General features: G+C 47.2%; 3 protein-coding genes across 8 annotated transcripts in view; all 3 read right to left on the bottom strand.

Moving 5' to 3' along the window:
- Nucleotides 1-190: 190 nt before the first annotated feature.
- Nucleotides 191-4,305, bottom strand: EBP (EBP cholestenol delta-isomerase). Of its 2 annotated transcripts, none has more exons than XM_029240442.1 (5): nt 4,209-4,305; nt 2,950-3,313; nt 1,550-1,586; nt 1,294-1,424; nt 191-669 (listed from the first exon to the last, which is right to left on the bottom strand). In XM_029240442.1, the coding sequence occupies exons 2-5, from the start codon at nt 3,248-3,250 to the stop codon at nt 446-448; spliced, it is 693 nt and encodes a 230-aa protein (XP_029096275.1). In that variant the 5' UTR covers nt 3,251-3,313; nt 4,209-4,305; the 3' UTR covers nt 191-445. The 2 variants fall into 2 exon arrangements, with proteins under 2 accessions (XP_029096275.1, XP_029096276.1); XM_029240443.1 differs by having other exon boundaries at nt 2,950-3,612; nt 4,209-4,228.
- A 974-nt stretch (nt 4,306-5,279) lies between these two features.
- PORCN (porcupine O-acyltransferase) lies at nt 5,280-16,213 on the bottom strand. 5 transcript variants are annotated; one of them, XM_029240433.1, is made up of 15 exons: nt 15,750-16,213; nt 14,913-15,085; nt 13,480-13,672; nt 13,112-13,155; nt 12,546-12,727; nt 12,334-12,464; nt 12,202-12,219; nt 10,976-10,990; nt 10,753-10,878; nt 10,492-10,592; nt 9,360-9,436; nt 9,203-9,266; nt 8,997-9,082; nt 7,861-7,971; nt 5,280-5,714 (listed from the first exon to the last, which is right to left on the bottom strand). In XM_029240433.1, exons 1-15 carry the CDS (start codon nt 16,211-16,213, stop codon nt 5,613-5,615), a joined length of 1,887 nt encoding a protein of 628 aa, XP_029096266.1. In that variant the 3' UTR covers nt 5,280-5,612. The 5 variants fall into 5 exon arrangements, with proteins under 5 accessions (XP_029096266.1, XP_029096269.1, XP_029096270.1 ...); XM_029240434.1 differs by lacking the exon at nt 15,750-16,213 and having other exon boundaries at nt 5,287-5,714; nt 13,480-14,485; nt 14,913-15,052; XM_029240435.1 differs by lacking the exon at nt 15,750-16,213 and having other exon boundaries at nt 5,287-5,714; nt 13,480-14,249; nt 14,913-14,994.
- The window catches only part of FTSJ1 (FtsJ RNA 2'-O-methyltransferase 1), a 35,071-nt gene continuing 23,371 nt past the window's right edge, over nt 16,061-27,760 (bottom strand). The window contains exon 13 of the transcript XR_003796359.1: nt 16,061-16,152. The gene's annotated coding sequence lies outside the window, so the exon portion shown is untranslated. The remainder of the gene's footprint in view (nt 16,153-27,760) is intronic.

Raw genomic sequence — 27,760 nt, 5'->3', positions numbered from 1 at the left:
GGATCTAATCAGCCATCAGAGGAACTGTGGGGTCAGTGATGGGGATTTGTGAGGTCACAGATTCGAGGTCTACATGATGATGATGGCAGTCTATGGCTGAGAGAATGGTGGTCTGTGGAATGAGTGCTGGAGGGGTCTATGGGGTCAGTCATGGGGCATCTCTGGGGTTAGTCATTAAAGATCTATCAGCATAGGGTCAAGATCTTTATTTCCTGATTTAAAAAAACTGTCCCCATCACAGACTTCCAAGGTTCTCTTGTACCTTTGTCCCAACAGCTCCTGACAGTAGCTCCACACAGCTCCTTTCTTCCCCCTGTTCACCCATCAGCCTGAGTTTGACAGATCAATTTGATTTGTCCTTCCAACCTGTGAGAGCAAGGATTGGAATCTTCTGGCAGGTGGAGAGTTCCTCAATAGCCAGTGTTCAAGCCCAGTTCATCACTCATTAGTTCTGCTTGCTCTTGGCTTTTGTGGCTTTGGTGTCCAGCATGCTCTGGGCACGAGCAAGTTGCTTTATAGAATCAAGCACGAGGATTCCGGGCAGCACCAGCCACAGGGCGTTCAAGAAGACAAAGTAAAACCAGAAGTAGAGAGGGTGGCCCAGCTCCCCATGCTGGAATCCCTCATGGTGCTCTGTCAGGAAATATAGCACATCCCCGTATATCTGACCTGTGAGAGACAGAAGGGGAAGAAGGAAAGCCTGTAAGGAGGGGGAGCAATTCCAAGCCATTTTCCAAGTCATCAGAGCTCAGGATTCCCAAATTCAGAGACCTAAGTGTTCTGCAATCATATGGCTGAGGATTTCAGAAAACAGAAGTGAGATTTCCAGAAATCAGAAGCTAAGACTTTCTGAACTCAGGAGAGTTCATATCTCTAGAGTTTAAGGAAGCTCAAAATCCTTTCATTCAAGACATCTCAGGATTCCAGGACTAGAGAGAACTCACACTTCCAGAAAGTTAACAAAGTAAGAACATAAGAGGACTGAATCTCAGATGAAGGAAACTCAGAATCTTGCTCCTGGAGGATCCGGGGGCCTCCCACCATCATGGGTCACCTCATGTAACCGTAACCTTCATGGGAGACTTTGTGATGGAGTGGGAGGAGAAATGAACCCTCCTCGCTTGAGAATGCAGGCCAAGAGGGGCATGGCTGTTCCAGAACCTCAGGGAGTTTGTCATTCAGTCTGACTCAGCCCTGGATGGGCACATTGAGAGGTCCCACCTGCAGGGATGCCCCCATGTCTGTGGATCCCCCATCAAGCCCTCAAGCACCCAGTGTGGGCCCTCTCCTCACCCACAGAGACCACAAGCTGTAGGACAAAGCGGAGGGGCTGCTGGCGGAGAAAGGCGATCACCACCCATAGGCTGAGTGGTCCCCACAAGCAAGCTGTGATGGTCTCCATGCATATCATGAAGCTGTCATTCCTGCAAGAGAAAGGATTGGGGGGCACTGGCATCACTGTGCTCTCCCCACAAGGCACCCCATTAGTGGTCCCTGACTCACCACCCCTCCAAAACACAGGTCTCCCTTGACAGAGGCAAACACTTACAGGATGTATCGGCTGTCTCCCTTGGCATACTCTTTCCCTGAAGAAGACGAGAGACATACATGAAGAATATCATCAGGAAAAGGAACTCAGACTAACTTCCCCATGCCTCAGTTTCCTCATCTGTGAAATGGGGTAGTTGTTTGGACTCTAGGGTTAATATATGTATACAAGATAATGTGTGCAAACCTGGCACAGAACAATAAGTGTTGCTGTGATTGTCTGGTATTCAATAAATGTTTGTGGAGTAAAATGAGGCAAGTGTAAATGATGGAGTGAGGGACGTAGCCAATGAGTGAGTGTGGAGTTAGCGAGCGAGTGAGTGTGGAGACAGCGAGCGAGCGAGCGAGCGAGCGAGAGAGAGAGAGAGAGAGAGAAGGTGAACAGATGAGTAAATGAGAGTGAGCAGAGAATCAAGAAAAAGACAGATCACCCAATGTAAAAATAGGAGACTGGAATAGGCTTTTCACAAAAGAGGATTTCCAAATGGTCAGTAAACACATGAAAGCTACTCAAACTTTTGTTAGTCATTAAGGGAAAGCAAATTAAAACCATAATGAGACATCACTCACATCCACTGGAAGGACTAAAATTTAAGAAACACCTGACCATACCAAGTGTCAGTGAGGATGTGGGAAACTAGAACTCTCATATACTGCCGGTGGGAATATAAAATGGCGCAGCCATTTTTAAATTTTTTTGGTGCAGCCATTCTTGAAAAGTTTGGCAGTTTTTCATAAAGGTAAACACACATCTACCATGTGACCCAGCCATTCCACTCCTCCATATTTACCCTAGAGAAATGAAAGCAGATCTCCACACGGAGATCTTGCAGAAGAATGTTCTACCAGATTTATTCTTGAGGCCAAAAAGGAGTATTGTTTGTAACAGCAAAATATTGGTGGAAAATGCTATCAATACTGGAAAAGTCAAATAGTTCTGTAAGTGTCCTCATTTAAAAAAAGCAAAGTTCAGAAGTGTATATAGCATGTTACCATTTACACAAAAGAAAAAATAAAAATGATGATAATAAGTAATATGGCATCTACTATCTGCCAAACACTGTTCTAAGTGTCTTACATATATTTGGATATGACTTATTATCCCTCTTTTATAATTGAGCAAACTGAGGCTTATGTGTGTTAATTTATGTGTAAAACCCTGAAAAGAAACATATGCAATTATTTGGGGAAACTTGGTGGATAGAACGCAGATTTTCACCGCATACCTCTTTAAATTGTTTAGTTTTGGATCCATGTGAATATATATGCAACAAAAAGTTAAATAAATTTAAAAATTTTATTTAAAATGAATGGAAAAGAGTTGGTGGGTGGGTAAACATCTAAGCCAATCCCTGCCCAGGAAATTCCCTTCCACAGCACACTGAAGAATTCAGGACTCACAGAGTTGAGACAAGATGGCTTGGTCTCCGAGAAGGTCCTCGTGGTAGAGGCTGAACCAGCCCTCGATCACCAAGTGAATGAACCCACACACTGCAAACCAGCACAGGGACAGTCTCCGCCAAGTCCCCAGTGGGATGACCGCAGCATGACCTGACAACAGCCATGTGGTCACAACTAAGACCCCAGAGATGGAGAAGAGGCCAGCCAGGAGATGCCAGGTGGGGCAGTCATTAGGCACAAAGTTGTCCAGCCTCAGGTGCCGAGGCCAGTATGGGTGCACGGGGCTGGCATTGGTGGTCATGTCTTTGTAGGCTGATGGAGGTGTGTGGATATGTAGAAAGGAGAATAAAAGGAAAGGAAAAACCTGAACAAATAGAGAGCACAGAATGAGATCATAAAATCAAATCCAAATAGTTTATTATGACAAGAAATGTAAATGGACTCAATTAACCAATCAATACAGACATGATTAAAATAATCTAATTATTTACTGTTTTAAAAAACATGACTATAAGGCCACAGAAATACTTAAAGCTTGTTCCAGCCCTCCGGGAGCCATAGGATGCGGTAGACACAGGAACTAGAACAGGTCCCAGCCCTCATTGGTCAGTTCGCTGGGGAAGAGAGGAACCAGGCCCAGTCTCTGCCCTCATTGGTCACAGTCTGGTGGGCAGACACAAGAATCATACTAGGTCCCAGCCCTCATTGGTCACGCTTTGGTGGGGGAGCCACCTGATCCCCGCCCTCAGGGGTCACAGTCGGCTGGGGGAGACACAACGACCAGGTAAGGTCCCATTTGCAGGGGTTACTGTCTTGCATCATGCAACGGAAAGCTATTACCCTCCCCGTAGTCCTGGAAACTGCAGGACAGAAGAGAGAAGACTAATTAGAACGACGACCCTCAGGTTCAGTGTGTGGGATCGCCCGACTCCTCCCGAAATTGCGCAGCCTGTGGCTAACCTGCAACAAAGAGGAGCCTTGCGCGGGGCTCTAAAGAGAAAAAGGAGGGTCAAATACAGAGACCACCAATCAGAACTAGAACCCGCTAGTTCAGCTGCCCAATGAGAGGGGGGATCTTCTGTCGTCCGGACGACCGCGCGGTAGCCGGGGGTCCTGCGCAGGCGCGTGGGGGTGGCGGGGGGGGTGGGACGGCGCGGGGTGGGGGGAAGGGTAGGGTCTCGCGCAGGCGCGCCGAGGGCTGGCCGTTTTGCAATTGAGAACTAAGGGATGGAGTGGCAGGCCAGGCGGAGGGAACTCACCCAGCAGCGCGGCTGCAGCGGCCTCTCCCACCGGCTCCGGGGTCTCTCTAGGATCGCTCGCTGGCTCCGAAATATCCCTAGTTCAAACCCAACCCCTCACAGGTTCCGCCTTACGGAACTGGCCAATGGAGGGGCTGGGAAGGAGGCCAGTGCCGCTCCCAACCAATAGTAATTCTCTGTGCCGCCGACCCCGCCCTCACGCGTTGGTACCATTTTCGCTGTTGGTTGAGACCCAGTCAGGCGTGGAAGAGGCTGGGAGGGCCGAGGTTGGTGGGCGTTTTCGGCGGAAGCCAACCTGCAGCGAGTCGCGGCTTCAGTTTCCTATCCCCTTATAAATCACATCGGAAATCGGGTGTTTCTGTGCTGTTGCATCAGCATTGCGTTGTGTCTTCTCACCTTTGCCCTCATTTGCAAAGGCAGAGCAACGAAATCTTTTCCCAGACCAACCTTCAATCCTAATCCCCGAATGGGCAAGGAAACTGTTAATACAACAGGCAGATCAATCCTACACGCTGCCTCTGCCTCTCCCTCAGGCCATCTTCACCTCTCCTGACTTCAAGTCAGAAGAACCAATCAAAACCCAGGCCCTTCAGCCTTGTTGGCCAATTGGCATGGAGACCCTCAATCTCCCCCTGCCAACTCTAAAGAACCAATCAGGACTCCATAACTCTAACCCAGTGGGCACCCAGACTAAGTCAGTATCCAGATCCAACCCAGGCCTCCTATCCAATTAGAACCCACAGCCCTCAGTCCTAAGGACCAATAAGCATCAGCTCTTCATCAGTCTTTCCCTCCTCTGTCCCAGTCAGGGCAACCAAACCGAATGGGGATCCCTCAGTTTTTCTAGCCAATTAGTATCAGGCCTCCCCTACATCCAAGTATCCAATCTGTCCTGGCCCCACTCAAATCAAGCAGTGCTATCCTCAGGCTCATCATCCAGTCATGAATGATAATAAACCATGAACCAATCACAACCTCCCTCTTCACGGTTTCTAGCTTCCAAACCTTTATCCATGCTGTGCCCCCTTCCTCACTCACTTCTATTCCCCACTGAGCAGTGAAGAGCGAGCCTTTTGTATACTTCCTACTTTTATTTGATAATAACAAACTGTATATAAAAAGGGTCAAGGAAGGCGGGGAGGCCCTGTATCTCCCCCTCTCTGCTTCCCCAAGTATCCCCCGCCCCTAGGCCCCAGCAGGGACCACTCCCTTCCCGCCTTGTCGTGGGGTGGGGATTGACAGGCATGGAAATGGGGTGTGTGTGTGTGTGTGTGTATGGGTGTTGGGGGGGTCAAGGATGGAGAGAGGGTCAAGAATTAGAGAGAGGGCCTTCCCTCATCCCCCATCAGAGCTGGCACCCTGAGGAGGGGTCTTGAGAGAGTTGTGAGGGTCCACAGATGTGCCTCAGCCTATGAGACGGTAGAAGATCCAGCATCCAAAAGTGACCCAGTGACTGGCCCAGCTGAGCTCTGACCATTTGTGGACAGTGTATGCCATGCCGTAGCCCTGTGGGAGAGAAAGCGGTGATGGTCGGTCCCACTCAGCAAGAACAAAGAAGGTCTCAGGAAAACCTATCCTTTGCTCAAGGACGTTTCTGTGACTCCACTGCAACCCTGAGTGAGGCCCCAGAGAAGAGATTGGGTACATATGAAAGGTAGGCATATTTAGTTTTCTTCTTTTGTATTTTCTTCTCTTTCAAAAATTTAAAAAAACAAGACAAGGCAATCCCACTCTCTGACCTGTACTCTCCCGTATATATAAAGAGCTCCTAGAAATTGATTTTTTAAAAAGACAAAAATTAGCAAAGGAGGTGAGTAGGCCATTTTCAGTAAAGGGAAAAAAAAACCCAAATGGCTCTTAAATATACGAAAAAATACTCAGCCTCACTCATCATCTTCCTCCACTCAAACTGGCAAACATATCCACGAGGTCTGAGAGGCACCCTGTTGTCGGGGCGTCAAGCACGATCACATACTGCTGGTGGGAGGGCAAAAAGGTAACTTCTCCATTGCTGTCAAGACTAGATCCTACAGCTCTGTCTGCACCTATGTGAATCCACGTGGATGTGAGGGTATTACTTGCTGCAGCACCACTTACCATAGGAAAAGAGTGGGAATCACCTGGGTGTCCACCAATAAGGGACAAACTACATTGTGTCACAATGGAAAAAATGAACGAGGACACTCTATGTCTTCATGTGGAAGGTTTTCAGGAATTATGTGAAAAAAGCAACATGCAGCACAGTGTCATTCATGTGTTACCTTTAGGGTAAAAAGCAGGGGGGAGGGAATTAAAATATATTTTTATATCTGCTTATTATGATTCAATTTTAGAAGGATAGTTTAATAAAATGAATAAAAGTGGTTACCTGTAAGAGGGTGGGGGTAAGACGGCAGGAATAAGACTCTCCCCTGAATATCTTGAATACTGTTTGGTTTTTCAACCACGTGATATGCATTAACTTTTTTTTTTTTTTTTTTGGTCATGCCGCGTGGCTTGAGGGATCTTAGTTCCCCGACTAGGGATTGAACCCTGGCCCCCGCAGTGAAAGCGCCGAGTCCTAACCACTGGACAGCCAGGGAATTTCCTTAAATTTTTAATTGAAAATAAAACTTTATATTATTTTATATTTTGTCATTAAAAACAATTTTTAATTTTTTATTCAGGTTGAATGTGCAAAATCTGGGTTTTGCTTCTTTTTAAATAAAATTTTTGTTTTATTTTTATTAAAACTTTAAAAATAGTTAATGCAGGGTATTCCCTGGCCGTCCAGTGGTTAGGACTCGGCGCTTTCACTGTGGGGGCCAGGGTTCAATCCCTGGTCGGGGAACTAAGATCCCGAAAGCCGCCTGGAATGGCCAAAAAAAAGAAAAAGAAAAAAAATGAACTGAAAGAGAAGCTAAACCGGGATCCGCTAGTGCCATATGAATAAACATTATTTTGAAATTGTTTTTCATTTAAAAAGGAGTAAAACCTGGAACGTGCACACTCCACCTGCATAAAACTAGTATATACATTTTAACATACACTTTTTTTTTTTTTTTTTTTTTTTTTTGCAATACGCGGGCCTCTCACTGTTGTGGCCTCTCCTATTGCGGAGCACAGGCTCCGGACGCGCAGGCTCAGCAGCCATGGCTCATGGGCCCAGCCGCTCCGCGGCATGTGGGATCTTCCCGGACCGGGGCACGAACCCGTGTCCCCTGCATCGGCAGGCGGACTCTCAATCACTGCACCACCAGGGAAGCCCAACATACACTTTTTAAGTAGAATCCAGGATTTGCACAATCAATGTAAGTAAAACTATTTTTTTAACAAATTAAATAAAGAAATCTTGTGAATTCTACCTAAATAAAAATATGATGAAATAATTAACTTTTAAAAAAGTAAAACCTGGATTTTGCACTCCATCTCTAGAAAATAAATTTTATAAGTAAAATAAATGTATTTTGCACACTTCACCCAAGTAAAAGACCCAACAGTATGAATCAACCAGAGGGACAAGGGGACAGAAGGACGGTAGAGCAGTGGCTACACAAGCTGGAGACAGATGACACAAGGTTCCCATGCCTTGGCCTCCCCACCTTTGTCCTCATGGTTCCCATGAATAGGTAGCATATCCCTGGGTAACCCTGAGCCCAGGGCCCCACCTCACCTGCTCCTCTGTGGTGTCGTCCACATCAACATCGAACAGGGAGCCCAGGTAGGCCAGGTGGAAGATGGCCAGGGCCCCAAAGAACAGGTTTAGGGCTCGCACCCCCAGGCCCTGTGGGGGACAGATGGATATGCTTGGCAGCTGGACCTAATCACCACCCCCCAGCCCCACTTGGGCAGGGGCACACAGGGAAATGCACAAGGCACAGGAATGAGGATGTCCAGGGCACCCACCCCCAGGGTAGGAAAGAGATGGTTCTGATCCTCCTATGGGAGCTCAAGGGGTATCCAAGGATGAGGGTACTGTTAGCATGAGAGCGTCCAGGTTGGGGGAGATGTGAGTATTCAGGCAGAGGAGGAAAAATGGTGGGTAGGGCTTTGAGTTGGGGGTTTATGGTAATAAACATTGGTTGTCGGGTGGGAGGAAAATCTGAAATTCTCCATACTTCTTGTTGCAAAAAGAATGAGAAAAAAAAAAAGACTCAAACGAAAGCAAATCCCCACTGTGACCTACAGGGCCCACCCCTCCCTGTCTCACTCACTCTGCTCAAGCCATACCGGCCTCCTCGCTGTTCCTCAAATATTCCAGGCCCTCTCCCATCTCAGGGCCTTTACACTGGTTGTTGCCTTTGCCTGGAATGCTTCCCTCCCTCACCTCCTTCAGTTAAAGAACTCAAAAGTCACCTCTCCATTTAAACTTGAAACCACTCAGCCCCTGATACTTCCCTTTCTCTTTCTCTTATGTATTTTCTCCTTGGCACTAATCACAGTCTAACAAACTATTATACTTTACTTATTTTTTATTTACTGTCTTCCCTGTTAAAATGTTTGTCCCAGAGGGCTGGGACTTTGGTCTGTTTTGTTCACCACTGTGTCTCCAGCACCTTGAACAATGCCTGATACCAGCAGGTGCTCAACAGATGTTCACTGGGGAAAATAAACGCTAGGTGGGTATATAGCAGTTGCTTGATAAATGTTCGTTAGATAAATGGATGCCAGTGAATAGAGATGAGGTTATGGGGGTGGATCGGGCACTGGAAGAGGAAGCTGGGCACCCTGAGACAGATATAAGATGGAGACAGAAGTAATTTTTGAGGGAGAGAGTTGGACAAAAGGCTGCCTAGGCTGAACCCTCACCAAGCGATGCTGGTGTGAACAGTCTGCTGGGCACCGTTTCGACAAGATGCAGGCACTGAGGATCCGAGCCAGGCGCTTTCGGAGGACTAGGGCAGATGCGGGGTTGGGGGGGCAGAGGTAAGGGCGTCAGGTTAGCCTCAGGGGACGGTGGTTCCAGCCCGCCACCAACCTTCCATCCCATCTACTGGGCTGGGTTCCGCCCTCACCGTGCTCCACATAAGTGATAAACGCCAGGGACAGCAGCACCGCAGCCAGGTGGAAGCTGAAGCCCTGGGGTGGGGGTGGGGGGCAATGAGGTGAGTGAGGAGGAGGCCCTACCACCCCCATCCAGCTACCACCCTGGTCCCGCTCCGCCCTGCTCACGTGCAGGAGGGCGCTGGCTGCATAGGTGACCAGCACAGCTGAGAAGGTCCCCAGGCGGAGAGCATTCTTGAAAACATCTGCAGGGGGGAGATGTGGGGCAAGTGTCTCCTGAGATTCCCCCCTGCCCTTCCTGGAGGGCCATAGGGCAGGGTGAGGATACCCACAACCTCTTGGGGCCCCCAGGATGAAGCCTCTTTATAATGGCCTCCAACTTCACATTGTCTAAAAGTTAGCTCCTGATCTTCCCTCCCAACCTGCTCCTCCTATATAGTCTTTCCCAAGTGCAGCCAGTGTCAACTACACCCTTCCAGTTCCTCAGGACAAAAGCCTCACTATCACCCTTGATCTGCCCCCCACCCCCAACGCCCATAACCAAACTCAGCAAATCCTGTCAGTTCTATCTTCAGAGTTTATCCAGAATCTGACCTCTCCTCCCCATTTCCACTCTGCCCTCCCCGACTCCCTGTCTGTCCTCACAGTAGCCAGAGGGTCCTGGTACAACCTAAGTCAGCCCATGGCCCTCCTCTGCTCAGAACCCTGCTCTGAGATCTCTCTCAGAGAAAAAGCCAAAGTCCTCCCCGTGGCCAGAGAGGCCCTACAGAACCGGGCCCTGTCACCTCTCCGAACTCACCTCCTGCCACTGGTCCCCTCGCTCACTCTGATCCCACCACACTGGTCTCCTCACTGTTTTTCAAATGTGCCAGGTATGCTCCTGCCTCAGGGCCTTTGCACTTGCTGTTCCTTCCATGTGTTAAATTCCTCCCCTACATGTTTGCATTGATTGCTCTCTCACCTTCTTCAGGTCTTTGCTCAAACGTTAGCTCTTCAGTGAGACTTGCTCTGGATGATGTATTTAAAATTGCATCCACCCCTACTCACACACTCCTAACACTCCCAGGTCATCTTTACCTGCTTTATTTATTTATTTTTTACCATAGCACTTATCACTACCTGAACTATTGTGTATTTTCTTTTTATTATACTGCTACCCCCACAAAAATGTCAACTCCACAAGGGCAGGAATTTGGGAGATTTTTTGGTCCCTACTATCTTCAGCTTGTTGTATGAATGTGTGAAAGGGGTGTGGGTTGAGGACTGCCAACTCTCTTGGAGTGGTGACTTGGTGACTCACAGTTATTTAGCCAATAAGACATGGGCAGGTTCCAGCTTGTGACAACTTCCACCATGGACCGGGGCAGCTCCACGTTCAGTGGCTTAGAGACCGTCAGGTCCCTATGGGCAAAAGAGACATGCAAACTCATTTGGGATTTCAACCCACCTGATGGCCACACTTTTGTTCTTGGCTGTTCCCTCCCCCAGGAACACCCCCCTCCTCCCTGCAGCTCCTCTAGGCAGCACCCTGTGGGAGATGGGGCTCCCCAGCCCTCCCCACCATTCCAGGTGATCCTTCTCCTCGGTGAAGCCAGCCCCTGCCAACGTGGCCGTGGCCTCGGACAGAAAGCCCACAAAATAGTTGCTGAAGTGGAAGGAGACAGCGCTCTCATAGGCTCGCAGCCACCTGCGGGAAAGGAGCCAGGGAGAGAGAGGCATCACGCCCAGGCCCCAGCATGACACCCCACCATGTGCCAGCATCCCTGGCCCCTCTGTAGACTCACCTTACCATGGTGCCCCTAGGGGTCAGGAAGGCAGCAGAGAAGAAAGGAAAGAGAGTCAGAGAGGCCCTGGAGGCTGGCCTGAGTTGTTCATCAACAAGACAGACAAATATGGTGGCAAAAGAGGTGCGCTGTGATAGTCCCACACATCTATCCATCCGTACACCATCAGTTAGTTTCAGGTAGCTCAAATGGAAGTGTGAGCTGCCCTATAATATGACACGGTCCCGCAGCTTCACGTGGCCAGACATCCAGACCCAGGGACTGTTAGAGGCTGACCTCACAGCCACATGGCCAGACACACATACTATCAGACTCCAAGCTCTCTGACCTGATTCGGTGACCATAAGATACCCGGAAGTCCTTTAGTTAGGCACAGAGACCATCAAGCACCCTGTTATTCATGCACACACAATTCTGCACTCAGATAGCCATCCTGTCAGTTGTACAGTCAGACACGGTCAAAGACAGGCAGCGTCTTACACTGGAAAAAGCATAGGATTCAGGCCTGGGATTAGTGCCTGGCTGCTTAGTTGGGTGACACTGGGCAAGTCATTCCACCCTTCAGAGCCTCATTCAGCATCAGACACAATCAGTGGCCAATGAGTAGGGGAGAAGGTCATACAGTCAAATAGCTGGATGAAATCCTAGTCACACCCGGGGTGGATGGTCGGTTCTGCCCCTCAGCTAGACAATACCAAGGAGCCAGAGAAGGCAGACCCACAGGCAGAATCCATCACAGATATGCGCACAACACGCGACAGTCAGACCCATTCCCAGCCAGGGTTACAGACAAGCCAGATTTATCCTATCCAGTGACAGCCACATACTCCCATCATGGACAACCGCCCAGCCAGACAGCCAGAACTCCAGTCCCACACAGGAGTCCCTGGCTGATAGGTAAACAACCTATACAAACCCCTAGCTAGAGTCACAGACAGGTCAGTGTCACCAACCAACACATACTTGTGGCACTGCAGTCACATAACTTGCTTCTGATGGTGAAATAGCAGAACAGACGGACAGCCAGGCACAGTATGTGACGGAGTATCCATTGTACACGGAGTCATAGGGCCAATCTTGGTCAGACCACAGCCACAGACACTCAGTCTCTGTCTAGTCACTGGGTGGATGGTCAGACAGTCTAAGACTCACAGAACCAATCAGTCACAGACTGTGCACCCACCCCCATTCAGCCCCACTCGCCCTCAGCACCTGCCCTCATTTACCTGGCTTTGCGTTTCTTGCTGTAGTAACAGAAGACAGACAGAAGCATTAAGAGACAACTCAGAGCTGGGGAGACCCCAGGTCCCTCCCCAACCCCCTCACTGCTGGGCAGAGGCCTCGAAGGCTGTGCTCACTTGCGAAGGAGGCGGTCACCATCAAGGGGGATGAAGTACGGGAAGAGGTAGGGGCCCACACAGGTGGACAGCACAAGGCACAGCAGGGCCAGCGCCAGACTCCGGGCCACCTTCTGCAGCCATCGGCGGCTCTGTGGGGATCAAGGCTCCATGAACATTGCCCCATGGTGGCTTCCCATGGTCCCTGCCCACCTGTCCACCCAGGACCTCACCAGCGGGCGGCCTTGGACGGCCTGTAGGTAGCTGTGGAAGGATATCCAGGGCCCAAAGACGATGGTGCCCACGAAGTAGAGGTAGCCCATGAACTCCACGGGCGAGGGCACTGCACCCACCTCACCCCGGTCCAGGTCGAAGCCCAGAGACACCGCCTTCATGGCCACAATCATCTGGGCCCCTAGGTGTGGTGCCCATGGTCAAGTGGATGAGCAGAGAGCAGGTCATCATGGGGTATGGGGAACACCAGGTGAGAGGTGGTAAGAAAGAAGAGCAAGTGTGGAGAGGTGGGCATGGGGCCAGACAGGCAGCTGAGCAGGTAGGCCCAGGACTGGCAGATGTCTTGACTCAAAAGAGTCAGGCATGGACATGAGATGGGACAGACAGATGGGGAAGAGACATGGTAGAGAGAAACACAGATGTAAGGGGAATCTAAGGGCTGCGTGTCCAGTGGGCTAGGCAGATGAGGGAGAAAAGCGGGGAAGGAAAGACAGGGTGGGGGGAGTTAGGAGATGTGGAGTGGGGCTGGAGGGCTGGGGCAGGGGAGAGGGCCAGGGCTGCCTACCTCTCATCTTGTGCCATGTCACGGTGTCCACCATGTGCATCTCACTGAGGAAAAAGGTGGTGGTCTTGGCCCTATGACTCCTCTGGCCTCAGATACCACAAAGGGGGGAAACCAAGGTGCAGAGAGGGTATACCCTTCCCTGCCCTGCACAACCTCATGGAGGAATAGTTCTCCAGGGCTCCCTCCTCCAGGGGGAGCTCAAGTCCAGCCTGTTCTGTGTAGCCTTCGGAAAGAACAAGTCTCCCAGATTTCCATCCCCTCCAGAAACACCCCACGTCCTCCCTGTCCTGGACAGCCTCAGGAGGGGCGGCCTGGGGATCCCCCCGCCCTTCTGCTGACAGCGTGGGGATGAGGACATACACCCATACCCCATGAGTAGGTAGATGAGGATGGTGACGGAGAGGAAGACGCCGCGATGGGAGGAATGTCGGCAGAGGAACAGCACGAGGTAGCACAGGAGGCTGAGCAGTACGACCCAAACCATGTGCAGCTGGAAGAAGTGGTAGAGGCTGAAGAACCCGCCTGCCACGGTGCTTGCATGCTTCAGGTAGGATGGCAACCCTTTGGGTGAGAGAAAGAGAGAACAAGAAAGGGAATTAGAGCAGGGCTGGTAGAAGGGCAGCCTGGGCAGAGGACGTAGCTCAGGCAAAGGCTTAGAGGTTGGAACGTGGTGGGATTGCAGGGGGCCCAAAGCAGGTGTTGGGGAGCTGGGGAGGTGGCAGGGCTTGGGTTTAAAGAAAAGAGACATCTATAAAGGTCACTTTGGGAACCCTGGAGGATATTTGAATAACTTATATTGAATAATATTATGGCATCAAGATTAAATTTCCTGAGGGGTGATGGTCAAGGCTATGGCTGTGGGGGGAAGATGTCTTTGTTCTTGGGGGACACACACAAGAGGATTTGGGATGAAGTGTCAGCAGGTTATTCAAGTGATTCAGGAAGATGATAGATAGATAGATAGATAGATAGGCAGATGGACGGATGGATAGGTAGGTAGATAGATAGGTAGAGAGAGCAAGCTAATGTGGCAAGATGTTGACAGTTGGAGAATCGGGTGATGCATATATGGGTGTTCATGGTACTATTCTTTCAACTTAGCTTTTCAGTAACTTTGAAACTTTTCAAAATGATAAACCTGGGGAAAAAATAAAACATCCATTTAAAATAAAAGAACAAGAAAAAAGAAAGTGTAGAACTTCTGAATCTCAGATTTCCAAAATTCTCAGCATCCCATGGGGATCTCGGGTACTTGGGATCTTGTTGTTTGGATATAGGCTTGCCACGATTTGTGGAAACATTCCAGAATCCTAGAATCCAGAGATTTTATCATGCCGTGATTCCAGAAATCCAGAATGCCAGCATTTTGGAAGCCTGGAATGTGAGAATTTCAACTTGTCAGAATCCCCAAACCCCATAACACGGCACTTTGGGATACATGGTACTTTCCATAACCCTGTGACATCAGCATTTCAGAATCTTATAACCTTGGGATGTAGGCATTTCAGGATCCCAAGATTCAAGAACCTCAGCTTTCAACAGTCCCAGAACCCAGGGATACGGAAAGGTATGGCTTGGCATGGCAGGATGTGGCTTGGTGTGGTGTAGCATGGGGTGGCTGGGTTAGTGGGACGTGGTGTGGTAGAATGGCGCTTAGCCTGGTGGGCTGTGGTAGGCTGGACGTGTACGAGCCTGGCTTGGCTTGACAAGATGTGGCAGGATAAAGTGGGGCTTGGTACGGATGAACGTGGCAGGTGTGATTTGGCCTGGCGTGGTGGTCCATGGTGTGGCAGGCACTTACCAAGCCTCCACAGGAGGCGGCAGGCGAGGCAGATGGCAAGGAGCAGCCAGATCTGGTCAAGGCCCTGCTGGGCAGTAGGCAGGAGACAGCCCTGCAGCAGCTGCTGGAAAAATTCCTGGCGGCTGAAGGTGGCCATTGTGGACCCCCACGGATGGATGGACTGATGGATAGACCTGCCAAAGGGGGGACATAGAAGGAGCTTAGTTGGGATGTCCACGGGGCAGACGATGCTCAAGAGATGGACTTGAGCGCTCAGATTTCAGTCTGGGGCTGTCCAACCCTTGTAGAGACAGGGTACTGGGGGGCTGAGGGAGGGTGTGAGTGTCAGGTACATCAGATTGAGCTGCCAGCTGTGTGTGTGTGGGGGTGTTCTGGGTGGACACACACAGCCCATGACCTGCGGTGAATGAAGGACCTGTGTTGTATGCTGGGAAGAGTCCGGGTCCGATAGTGATTGAATGGTGTACTTTGTAGGCCTGTATATCAAATTGGGGGGCTCCCTGGTTTCCGAGGTAGAGTCACTCAGTGTGGACGGCAGAGAGGGAGACCCTGTGACACTTGGGGGCCGCGTGCATCTCTCCTTGAACGGATGTGGGGGGTGTCCTGTATCCCCCGCGCGCCCCATCCCACCCCCACCCGGCCTCTCCCGGCCGCCAACAAAGCCCTGCCCAGGCCCGGGGGCTGCAGGGAGGTGGAGGTGGTGGAAAGGGACACAGCAGAAGGGAGAGTTGGAAAGGTGATGGAGAGGGGGCCCTAGCACACGCGCTGCAGACCCGCAAGGGGAGGCCGGCTCAGGATGCGAGCGGGAGAGCCGCACGTGCACTACCGGCGACCTACCTGGCAGTAAGAAAGCTGCGGTCCAGGGGGCCGGGGACGTACAGCCGCCGCCACCGTCGCCGCCTCCTCCGGGCAGCCTCCCCCGCAGGCCGCAAGGCCGGGACCAGCTGCGGCTCCCAGGGCGGCGCGGAGAGCGGGCCCTTTAAATCCCGGGGAGGCCCGGCCGGCCCGCTCGGCCAATAAGAGGACAGGAGCGGGGCGGGGACGGAGGAGGAGGGGAGCGGGAGGATTGAGGGAAGGAGGAGCGGGAGGTTGAGAGGAGCCGGGCGCGGGAGGACGTCGGCTTGTGGAACGTTGGATCCCGCACCTTTCCGACCTCTTGGTGTGCCAGTCCCTGAAGGGTCGCGTCGGGAGGTCTTCTGGCCGTCCAAGAACAAACTGTCCAAACGCCAAATTCCTAATCCTTGGAAGCCGAGATGGGAAAGATGGGGGAGGGAGGAGAGAAAGTCCGTTTCCCCAGCCATCAGCCTCGCCCCCGAAACTGCCCACCCGCGCACGTCTTCGTGTCACTGTTGTGTCCCCTTTTCACAGATGGGAAAATAAACCGAGGTCTCTCCTTTCCCATCCTTTGAAGGAGCTATGGGAATTTCCAACCCTCTCCAGCACCAGGGACGGGCCAGAAACACCAGTACTGTCACCTAGGAGCAAGAATTAGGCGCCTGTGCTTTCCCCTAGGGACTCCTTCCGGAGGCTAGTACGGAGCACCGACTGGGAGCATTTATAAAGCACTTACTGCGTCTCCAACAATGGTTTGTATTGGGCCCTACCTGCACCAACTCTGAGGATTTATGCAGCACTTGCTGTCTGCCTACCCTACCCTGCAGTGTCTGGACACTCCGCTCTGTCCCTAGGCTGATGAAGGGCCTTTTTCCAAAGGAGCATTTATTGGGCATGGACTGCATACTTACTTAGCTATCAGGTGGAAGGGAGAAGGAAGCCAAGGTCAAGCTGGACCCCACCCTGACCTGAGGAGCTAAGGAAAACAGGTTCTAATCAGATTAATGCCTGCCTGTATGGAGCCGGGCAAGCCATGCCCACTCCCTGGGCTTCAGTGTCCCCTTCTGTTAAACAAAAGAGTGGGATTAGCAGTTCTTTGCTTGGAAATACCAATGGCAATTGAAGAGAAATGCATGTCTCCTCTCTTTAAAAAAATGTTAACATGAAGTTAAATGGAGTTTTACCTCATAAGTGAATATGCATATATTACAAATGAAAAATATTTAACAGTTGACCCTTGAACAACGCAGGTTTGAACTGCACAATCCACTGATAGGTGGATATTTTTCAATAGTAAATTCTACGGTACTACACAGTCCTTGTTTGGTTGATTCCCGGGATGCAGAGGAACTGTGGGTATGGAGGGCCGGCTATGAATTATACACGGATTGAGACCCTCCCCAGTTGTTCAGTGGTCAACTGTAATGGATAATTACATAGGCCAGATGCACAAATATTAATTCCTTTCCTTAACAGCAGAATACAGGCCATACATTTTATGGCTTAGACTTCATTCTAATTTTTTCCTCAGTTTTCAAACATACTCAAATCGAGTCAACAATGACCCACAGCACAAGCAAGAAATATTTCCTTTGGTTGCAAGACCTGGCATTTAAAACTGGAAGATCCTCACTATGTGTACCCTGAGCTTCACAGACTTGATTGTTTCCATCTAGTCTTTTGATGTGTGTGACAAAGAACTAGTCTCTAGATTCTAGGACATATAAAGGGCATCTACAAATCAATAAGAAAAGGACAAACAATACACTAGAAAATGGACAGTAGACATGAATAGGTAATCCACGGCAGAAGTCACCTGAAATGGCCAATACGTATAATATATGAAAAGATAACTCAATCTCTTTATCAGGGAAATGCAAAATTAAAACAACAGATATGATTTCATGTCTACTAGGTGTGATGTTTCATATTTTTACCGCTGGAGCTTAGTAGAGAGTGGGCACTCAATAAATATCTGTCAGACTTTATAGCCTTTGTAGTCATTCTGGGTTATAGATTCTAGGACATTTTAAATGGTCTCCCTATAATTAAATATGAAAATTAAGACAAAGAGATCCCATTCTTTGCTTATTAGATTGACAAAAAAAATTGCCAAGCCTCAGAATAATGTTTTCTCTCTCTCATTTTGTCTCTCTTTTTCTCTCAGTATATCTCTATCTATCTATAATTTTTTCTAAAGTATTTGATCGTAGTTGCAGGTGTGATGCCCTTTCAACGAAATACTTCAGTATAAAATTTCTAAGAACAAGGATATTTTCTTACGTTCCTGCCAGCAGAGTATGAGGGTTCCAATTTCTCCACATCTTCACAAACACTTTGTTATCTGATTCTAGCCATCCTAGTGGGTGTGCCAATACTGTCCTTTTATAGGAAAAGGAAATCCTAGGTCACGAGCTGCATTCCTTTTTCAGGTCTTTTTGGTCTCTTTCAATCTGGAACAATGTCTCCATCTTCCATTAACTTTCGCGATCTTGATGTTTTCGAAGAGCACAGGTCAGTGCTTTGGAAGAATGTCCTTAAATTTGGGTTTATCTGATGTTTCCTCAAGATTAGATTTGGATTATGCATTTCGGGCAGGAATTCCACAGAAGTGACGCTGTGTTCTCCTCAGTGTATCCGGAAGCACAAAGCATTGGTTAATTCCAAATTGTTGGTATTAGCTTTGATCATTCGATTAAGGTGGTGTTTTCCAGGTTTCTCCACCGAAATGTACTCTTTCCCCTTTGTAATTCATAAGTATCTTGTAGGGACATACTTTGAGATTATGTATCTTTCCTATTTTTCGTCAAACTTCCACTCACCAGTTTAGCATCCATTGGTGATTCTTGCCTGAAGCAATTACTACTATGATGGTGGCCATATGATGATTTTCTTTTACATGGATAGCTGGGATTCTACTGTGAGAAAGAGCTTTCTCTTCTTCCCCATGTATTTATTTATTCATTTGTTTATTTGTGTCAGTGTGGGACTCATAATTTACAGGTTAAAATCAGTTACTATCATTTTAAAATTAATTTATTAATTAATTTATTTTTGGCTGCGTTGGGTCTTCGTTGCTGCACGTGGGCTTTCTCTAGTTGCGGCGAGCGGGGGCTAGTCTTCATTGTGTGGCTTCTCTTGTTGTGGAGCACGGGCTCTAGGTGCGGGGGCTTCAGTAGTTGTGGCGCGCGGGCTTAGTTGCTCCACAGCATGGGGGATCTTCCTGGACCAGGGCTCGAACCCATGTCCCCTGTATTGGCAGGTGGATTCTTAACCACTGCGCCACCAGGGAAGTCCCAGTTACTATCTTTATGTAGTTATAAAAGTAGCTTAATTGAGATATAATTTACATACCATAAAATTCACCCAAGTTAGTTGTACAAGGCAATGGTAGTTAGTGTATTTATAGGCTTGTGCAAAAATCACCACAATCTAATTTTAGGATATTTCAATCACCCCAAAAAGAAACCCTGTGACTGTTAGCATTCACTCCCTATCTGTCTCTGACAGCCCTAGGCAACCACTAATCTCATTCTGGATTTGCTTATTCTGGACATTTCATATAAATGAAATCATACAATCACAAATCTTTTGTGTCTTGTTTCTTTCACTGAACATAATTTTTAAAACTGTGATAAAAATACACATAACATAAAGTTTAACATCTTAACCATTTAAAAAATAATACATTTATTTATTTATTTTTGGCTGCATTGGGTCTTCGATGCTGCGCGCGGGCTTTCTCTAGTTGTGGCGAGCAGGGGCTACTGTTTGTTACGGTGCACGGGCTTCTCATTGCGGTGGCTTCTCTTGTTGTGGAGCATGGGCTCTAGGCGCACAGGCTTCAGTAGTTGTGGCATGTGGGCTCAGTAGTTGTGGCTCGTGGGCTCTAGAGCACAGGCTCAGCAGTTGTGGCGCACGGGCTTAGTTGCTCTTCAGCATGTGGAATCTTCCCGGACCAGGGCTCGAACCCATGTCCCCTGCGTTGACAGGCAGATTCTTAACCACTGCACCACCAGGGAAGTCCATCTTAACCATTTTTAAGTGTACAGTTCAGTGGCATTAAATACATTCACATTGTTGTGCAATCAACACCACCATCCATCTCCAGAACTTTTTTCATCTTTCCAAACTTAAACTCCATACCTGTTAAACATCAAATCCCCTCACCTCGTCCCCCAACCCCTGGCAACCACCATTTTACTTTCTGTTTCTATGAATTTGGCTACTCTAAGTACCTCATGTAAATGGAAGCATACAGTATTCGCCCTTTTGTGACTGGCTTATTTCACTTAGCATAATGTCCTCAAGATTCATCCATATTGTAGCATGTGTCAGAATCTCCTTCTTTTTAAAGACTGGATAGTGTTCCATTATATGTATATGCCACATTTGGTTTATCCATTCATCCATTGGTGAACACTTGGGTTGCTTCCACCTTTTGGCTATTATGAATAATGCTACTATGAACACAGGTGTACAGATGCCTCTCTGAGAGCCTGCTTTCAATTCTTTTGGTTATATGTCCAGAAATGGAATTGCTGTATCATATGGTAATTCTATTCTTAGTTTTCTGAGGAACCACCATATTGTTTTCCGCAGTGACTGCAGCATTTTACATTCCAACCAACAGTGCACAAGAGTTCCAACAAGGTTATCCTAACCAGCCCTTGTTATTTTTTATTTTATTTATTTATTTATTTTTATAGTAGTCACCCTAATGGGTATGAGATGTATCTCACTGTGTGTGTTTTTTTTTAAAATAAATTTATTTGTTTATTAGTTTTGGCTGCATTGGGTCTTTGCTGCACACAGGCTTTCTTTAATTGCGGCGAGCGCGGGCTACTCTTTGTTGCAGTGCATGGGCTTCTCGTTGCGGTGGCTTCTCTTGTTGCAGAGCACCGGCTCTAGGTGCAAGGGCTTCAGTAGTTGTGGCACGCGGGCTCAGTAGCTGTGGCTCACGGGCTTAGTTGCTCCGCGGCATGTAGGATCTTCCCGAACCAGGGCTCGAACCCGTGTCCCCTGCCTTGGCAGGCGGATTCTTAACCACTGCGCCACCGGGGAAGCCCCTCGCTGTGGTTTTGACTTGTATTTCCCTAATGATTAGTGATGTTTATAATCTTTTCATGTGGTTATTGGCCTCATTTGTATATATTCTTTGGAGAAATGTCTATTCAAGTCCTTTGCTCATTTGAAAATGGTGGTTGTTGTCGAGTTGTAGGGGTTCTTTGTATGTTCTGGATATTAGCCCCTTATCAGATATATGATTTGTAAATATCCTTTCCCATTCCATGGATTGCCTTTTCACTCTGTTGATTGTGTCCTTTGATGCACAGAAGTTCTTAATTTTGACATAGCCGACTTACCTATTTTTTTCTTTTGTTGCCTATGCTTTTGGCGTCATATCCAAGAAATCATTACCAAATCCAATGTCATGAAGCTTTCCCTCTGTTTTCTTCCAAGAGTTTTATAGTTTTAGTTCTAACATTTATATGTTTGATTCATTGTGAGTTAATTTTTGTATATGATATGACCCAACTTCATTCTTTTGCATGTGGATATACAGTTTTCCCAACACCATTTGTTTAAAAGAACTGTGATTATTTATTTTAATGCTCAAATTGTTCTAGTTTTGGCCAGTGGGAGTCTCTTCGAGCTGGCTCCTGTGTCCTTTTGACATGTCTCCATCATTTTTTTAAGCACATCTTTCCTTTAGATCACATCAAGATGTTTCAGGCTCATCTTGTACTTTCCCAGTCCTGGCCCTGGACTCAGACATTTCTCCAGAGAAGCTTCGTTTTCTTTGAGTGGATAATGGCACTTAGGACACCAAGATCTTGGAACTAGAAGTGCTCATTGCTTCTGTAGTGTTGCTGATTCTAGGCCCTCTCCGTGGACAGAGTTAGGATATAATATGGATGCGTATATGTTGTGAATCCATATACACATATGTATGTAAATCCATGCACACATCTATCTTTCTACTTATACATTAAAATCCATGAGTTCCTACTGACATCTATTGTACAATACCAATCCAACACCAGAGTGTTCATCCGAGCCTTTCTCTGTTTCCCTTTCTGTTTGTAACTCCCTTCTCCAACAGTGAGAAACCTGATTCTCATTAGCCACAAGAATTTTACTTATTTGCTCAGTCCTAAAGTACACATTCAGTAGTTTCAGATTCACTAACCTGATTCACTGTGGAAGAGAAGTCCACCAACTAGAGGTCAGTATTTGTTACAGTCCATTTTGTCTGTAGCCTGATGGATACCGTGTTCAAAAGTTACTTCAGTTTGGGAATTCCCTGGAGGTCCAGTGGTTAGGACTCTGTGCTTCCACTGCAGGGGGCATGGGTTCAATCCCTGGTAGGATTTTTTTCCCACAGCTTTTAGAAAGTTTTTTATTGGTTGCAATGATATAAAATGCATCATTTGAATTCCCCCTGTCATTAAGTGCTTGCTAGCAACAGCATAAGAAAACTTTCTGTACATCTGACAAGCTCAAATGATTTATTTCATGCTGGAAGGGGAAAAATAGCAAACAACACTCTTAACTTGTCTGTCTATAATTAACCTCTCTCTCTCTCAAGGCTACTTTGGTTAAAAATCAACGGACAACCCCTTTTGTATGTCAATTTGTTTTCATCAGAATAGTCTTTTATATCACTCTCCAACAAGAAACAATAAAATTACTAACAGCAAACTTTAATACAAGAACACTCTCCAGATTAACAACTCAAACAAAATGCAAAATGTAAATCACGTATAACACAATTGAAGCATCCAAAACAATTTAAATAATTTTAAATATTTTATTTTTAAACTGCTACAAACGCTTTATACAATATTTCAACATAAAGTCCCCATAACAGAAATGTAACAAAATGGGAATGATAGTGAAAGGGTTAAAGTGGCACAAATTCACCAAACAAGTATTAAACTACAAATTTTAAGAGGTAGATTACTTTTAAAGTTGAGAACAACAACAACAACAAAAAAAACAACACGAATAAAACTTAGCCATTTTCCACCAACTCCGTCATTAATTAGAGGGAAGGCATATAATAATGCATGGAGAAATGACACTTGTACACTCAGAAACAGGCCAATTCATTGGGTTGTTTAAATCTCTATTAGAGACTGATGTGTAAAACCTGATAAGTAAATTCATTTACACTTAGGTGTAGACATACATCTATACAGGCCTGTGACGTATCCTGGGCACTGATATATTGCTACCGTCTCCGATAATACAACAGTTATAAATTAGTGCCAGATAATAATCTGAGAGGATAATGTCCATTTGGATATATAAACATGACACTGGAAGAGGCATAAAAAAGAGTCCATATCCAATCTGGTTTCCTCTCCATTATGCTGGCAATCGGCTTGTGATAAAACAACAACAACAGCAACAACAAAAAGAAACAGGCTAAGAAAGAAGCTAAATGCCTCTGTCTACAATTCATTTAAAGGAAAGGCATCAAGAGCTGGTGTGACCAAAACATTATAAAACGAGTGCATCAGAATCCGTCATCCCTGAAATCTACAACAAACTACTGATAAAACAGAGAACTTGCTTTGCAAGATTAGGTTCAACTCATTCCTTTCTCTGCTCTGTGCCAAAAGCCAGGGCCACGCTCAGGTCTGGGTTACCAGTCCCGTGACGAGGGGCCAGGTCAGCTAACCTGTCCTAGAGCGCCCTCCTCTGTGCATCTTAATCGCCTGTGAGCCCAGCACGTGTGTTGGGCGCCAGCGAAGAAGCAGATGCCTGACTCTAACCAGGGCAACAAGAAGCCCACTGGCAATCGGCTGTGTGTTAGGGTTTCTGAGTCAGCTTCAACTGGTCTTGCAAGCTTGGTAGATTTCCTATGCTTTGCCGTAGTGCTTATCCTAAGTTCAGCATGCATTATCTTTATTTAGTCAATTCAGGTTTGTTTTGTTTGGGGGGCTTTTCTACAGGAAGTTCCTAGAAAATAAGAAAACTGAAGATAAATGACAACATAACACAACCTTATATGAACTGACCACGGTAAAGAAAAGGTGGGAAGACCATGGGACGAATGTTAAGACAGCAACAGGATGACTCGGAAGGTGTGTGGGAACGTGGGTGTCCCGCGCAAAAGAGACATGCTGAGAGGGACGCAGACAGTCTCCTTGGAGTGATGTGGCGGAGACGGTATGGGAGAAATCAGCACCATTTTGGTTTTTTTAGCCCACTTCACGGTAAATGGAAAAGCTTGGTCTGGAATTTCGTTCTGCTTCTCCATCACTTATTTACGTGTCCTTAACTGGCTGCAATGGGAACACAGTATTAAACAACAAGAACAAGAAAAGCTGCTGTAGAAGCAGCACTGAAGAATGTAAAAATGCCTTGGGATTTACAAAGAGCAAAGATGGGTAAGAAGGGAGTAGAAAATGTACCTCTTTCCTTATCTTTCTGTCTTACAGTCCGTGGAAGTGAGCCCTCAGCCACCAGCTCTAAATGCAGTCCCACCGACAAGCCAGAGGTGGGCTCCAACCCGACCCGCGGAAGGTGAGCCCGACACAGCGTTCACTGGATTAAGAGTTGTAACAGGAGAATCTAGTCGGTGGTATGTCTCTGCGGCTTTGTCCTAAGAAAAGGATTTGGAGCACACGCCTTTTTCACACCCGGATTGGCACAATGGCTTGTGCTACAGGAAATGACCAGACGGCAAATTCTGCTGAGCTCTCGGTGTAGAATGGAAAACTGACGTCGTTCTCACGGCTGACTGCAAGTGTATACTTGAAAATGTGGAATCCTAAACTGGCATTTGAATGTAAAACGTCTGAGTGCTGAGGACTAGCCCTTAATCACAGTTATGATGAAACACACAGGAAAAGGGTGTGCTGCCAGTTCGGGGATAAGTCCTGGAACATGCAATGGGGCAAGGACAGCGAAGTCACTGAAAACCAGAGTGAAAATGGATATTTCCAAACCTGTGCTATGAAATCACCCCTGAATAAAATTTACAAATAGAAATACACTGAAAAGGGAAGAAGACTAGTTAAAACAACTCCTTGGGCTTCCCTGGTGGTGCAGTGGTTGAGAATCTGCCTGCCGATGCAGGGGACACGGGTTCGAGCCCTGGTCTGGGAAGATCCCACATGCCGTGGAGCAACTGGGCCCGTGAGCCACAACTACTGAGCCTGCGCGCCTGGAGCCTGTGCTCCGCAACAAGAGAGGCCAAGATAGTGAGAGGCTCGTGCACCGCGATGAAGAGTGGCCCCCGCTTGCCGCAACTGGAGAAAGCCCTCGCACAGAAACGAAGACCCAACACAGCCAAAAATAAATAAATAAACAAACCAATGAACCGACATTAAAAAACAAAACAAAACAAAAACAACTCCTTGCCAGTGTAATACAACAAACATGGAAAATGACGAAGCCTCCACTAAGAGCCCTGGGCTGACACCGATGGACCATCACATCCCCAGGCCTGCGCCTAGGATCCCGGCTTTATACCAAATTCACTACAAGGTACTAAGACGACCACAACTCTCTGAAGAAACTCCCACTCTTCTGCCCAGATGATCAAAATATGATGTCCCACTGAACGCTCATTTTGTAATTTCCAAAAATACTTCCCAAGTTTATGGTCATGGAAGCCTGCTGCTACCATCTACAGTCAGAATAATACCCGTGTCTTCTTAAGTGATTCTTCCTTGTTTCCTTTTAAGCCAAATTTCATTCCAGCAATGTTAACTTTCAAACAAAGCAAAATAATTAAAACTAACTGGAGCAAAGAATAGAGACACAATTTTGTTAGGCACTTCAGTCCTTTGCAGTCTTTAGGGTTCTTCAAAAGCACTGGATGAACTTCACCCAGAGAGTTTTCCTTTATAATAAGTTAATTTTTTTTTTTTTTTTTTTTTTTTTTTTTTTTTGCGGGACGCGGGCCTCTCACCGTTGTGGCCTCTCCCGCTGCGGAGCACAGGCTCCGGACGCGCAGGCTCAGCGGCCATGGCTCACGGGCCCAGCTGCTCCGCGGCGTGTGGGGTCCTCCCGGACTGGGGCACGAACCCGTGTCCCCTGCATCGGCAGGCAGACTCTCAACCACTGCGCCACCAGGGAAGCCCCAGTAAGTTAATTTTTTCATATCAACTTTACCCTTGAACTGTATAAATGGGATCCAGTACAAAATAAGTGATTCTTTCAGATACTATCGGAAACAAAGGAGAATACACATATGCATTCTAAAGCATCAACCACCTGGGAAATGTTTTTTAGTCCATGAAAACGATGGCATGTTCTAGGTTCTTTAACCTTGAAAAGGAGAGTTCGAGATATTAAAAAAAAAAGTTACTTGAGCTAGTTCTTCCTGGTCGCCTTCAGTGAAGCTGTGTTTGAAATATGATTAAGGTTCATTTGTTTCTGTCTGTATTCCATTTTAGGATTTTACCCCATCCTTGTTAACTTCATTTATTTTTTTAAGTATGTGAAGCATTAACATGGTTTCAAAAGTCAGAACTTTATCAACAAGTATGTTGTTGTGACAACAAGCAGTGTCACTTCTCTGTCCCATTTCTTCTAGCTGGCCCTCACCCAGCCCTCTAGGCAACCAATCTCAATTATGTGCTGGTTTAGCCTTTGTATGTTTCTTTTTTGTAAAGGTAAGCAAATACACATATGTTTTCTTATATCATCTTGTTTATTACACGAAGCGTTGCATACCCTTTTATGCACTTGGCTTTTTTCCATTTAACAGTATGTCCTGGAAATCACTCCTCATCCATCCACAGCTTTCCTCCTCGATCTTTTTACAGCTGCATAGGACTCCCTTGTGTGACTGTACCACCGTTTTATTCGACCACTGTCTATGTATAGGAACTGACATTGTTGCCAATATTTTGCAATTATCAATCATGCTGCAGTGAATACCTTGTGCATATGTATTTTCACATTGTTGGAGGTGTATCTTCAGGGCCAATTGCTGGAAGTGGGATTGCTGGGGCAAATGAGAAACACATATGCATTTTTGTTAGATGTCATGTTCCCCGGCATTGGAATTGTAAAAAGGACATTTTTAAAAGCACGAAGAAGAAAAGCTGCTACTCACAAGAGAAACCAAACAGTCTTTCTTACTGCCATTCAATGGTCCATGTTGGTTTTAAGATTGAGGGATTTAATTTCACAGAGACTGGTTTTAAGAGAGTGATTTAATTTCACCAACATTGTCGGAGCCTCTGCGGGTGGCTGCACCCTCCCCCACACAACCTGATGCTGCTATAAGAGCCGCTCATTTCCCAGAGGCAGCAACTGAGGTCACATATGATAAGCCACATGAGGGGCCATCTTGGACAGGCGATTCAGAGCCTGTCTGGGCTCTAAGCGATTTTAGAATTTACGCGTTTGTTTCTTTGTGAGATCCCAGATCTCCCAGAAAATCTGATTAAAGCCCTCTCCTTAGGAGCACACTGAGAAAGAGAAAAGCAGGCCCCATATCCAAGAGCTGGCATCCAACTCACAAACAGAACTTGGTGTGTCCCCCCACCCCCCACCCCCGTCCCCCGCGTTGAATGTGAACAGTTTTGTAGCACATCAGCCTCAGGCAAGGCCACTCTGCAGCTGCCATAGATCAAGACAAAAACAAGACCACTCCATAACTACGTTTGAACACAGACGGAGCGTGAGGATTGTCCGAGCCACAAAAATGACCAAGTGGTCCCCTAACCTGGCTAATATGCTGCTTCTTTACCAATTACAACTTTAGCCTCACTTTAATCTTCCCTCTTTCTAGATAAGATTTACTGATACGCAATCACAGAATCACTCCACTTCCAATCCAGAGCAAAGCCCTGCTTCCTTAAGCCTTCCCCCAATCACCTAACACCAGCCCAAATCCTAGAAGAAATCCTCTCTAGCACCCTCTTACTAAGACACCCCACGGTTCCCCACAGTGTGAGCTGTCTCTTGTTGCAATGAGCAGTCAACCCAACTTGTTCAAGCACCGGCGTATTCCTGGGGGTCTTTGGCTGGAGGGCTTTGGC

Source organism: Monodon monoceros, unplaced genomic scaffold (assembly GCF_005190385.1).
Source record: "Monodon monoceros isolate NGI ecotype Baffin Bay Population unplaced genomic scaffold, NGI_Narwhal_1 Super_Scaffold_22, whole genome shotgun sequence".
Classification (NCBI taxonomy): domain Eukaryota; kingdom Metazoa; phylum Chordata; class Mammalia; order Artiodactyla; family Monodontidae; genus Monodon; species Monodon monoceros.
The sequence above is the reverse complement of the archived record's forward strand: the minus strand, read 5'-3'. Positions and strand labels throughout refer to the sequence as shown.

What these genes read in the sequence shown, in the direction of transcription:
- PORCN (XM_029240433.1), bottom strand. Translation starts at nt 16,213, where the DNA reads ATGGCTGGGGAAACGGACTTTCTCTCCTCCCTCCCCCATCTTTCCCAT. An exon ending in CTCATCTACCTACTCATGGG is followed by an intron (nt 13,156 to 13,479) that starts GTATGGGTGTAT and finishes CTTTTTCCTCAG; the next exon opens with TGAGATGCACATGGTGGACA. An exon ending in CAGCCAGCGCCCTCCTGCAC is followed by an intron (nt 9,267 to 9,359) that starts GTGAGCAGGGCG and finishes CCCCCACCCCAG; the next exon opens with GGCTTCAGCTTCCACCTGGC.
- EBP (XM_029240442.1), bottom strand. Translation starts at nt 3,250, where the DNA reads ATGACCACCAATGCCAGCCCCGTGCACCCATACTGGCCTCGGCACCTG. An exon ending in AGCCATCTTGTCTCAACTCT is followed by an intron (nt 1,587 to 2,949) that starts GTGAGTCCTGAA and finishes CGTCTTCTTCAG; the next exon opens with GGAAAGAGTATGCCAAGGGA. An exon ending in ACAGCTTGTGGTCTCTGTGG is followed by an intron (nt 670 to 1,293) that starts GTGAGGAGAGGG and finishes TGTCTCTCACAG; the next exon opens with GTCAGATATACGGGGATGTG.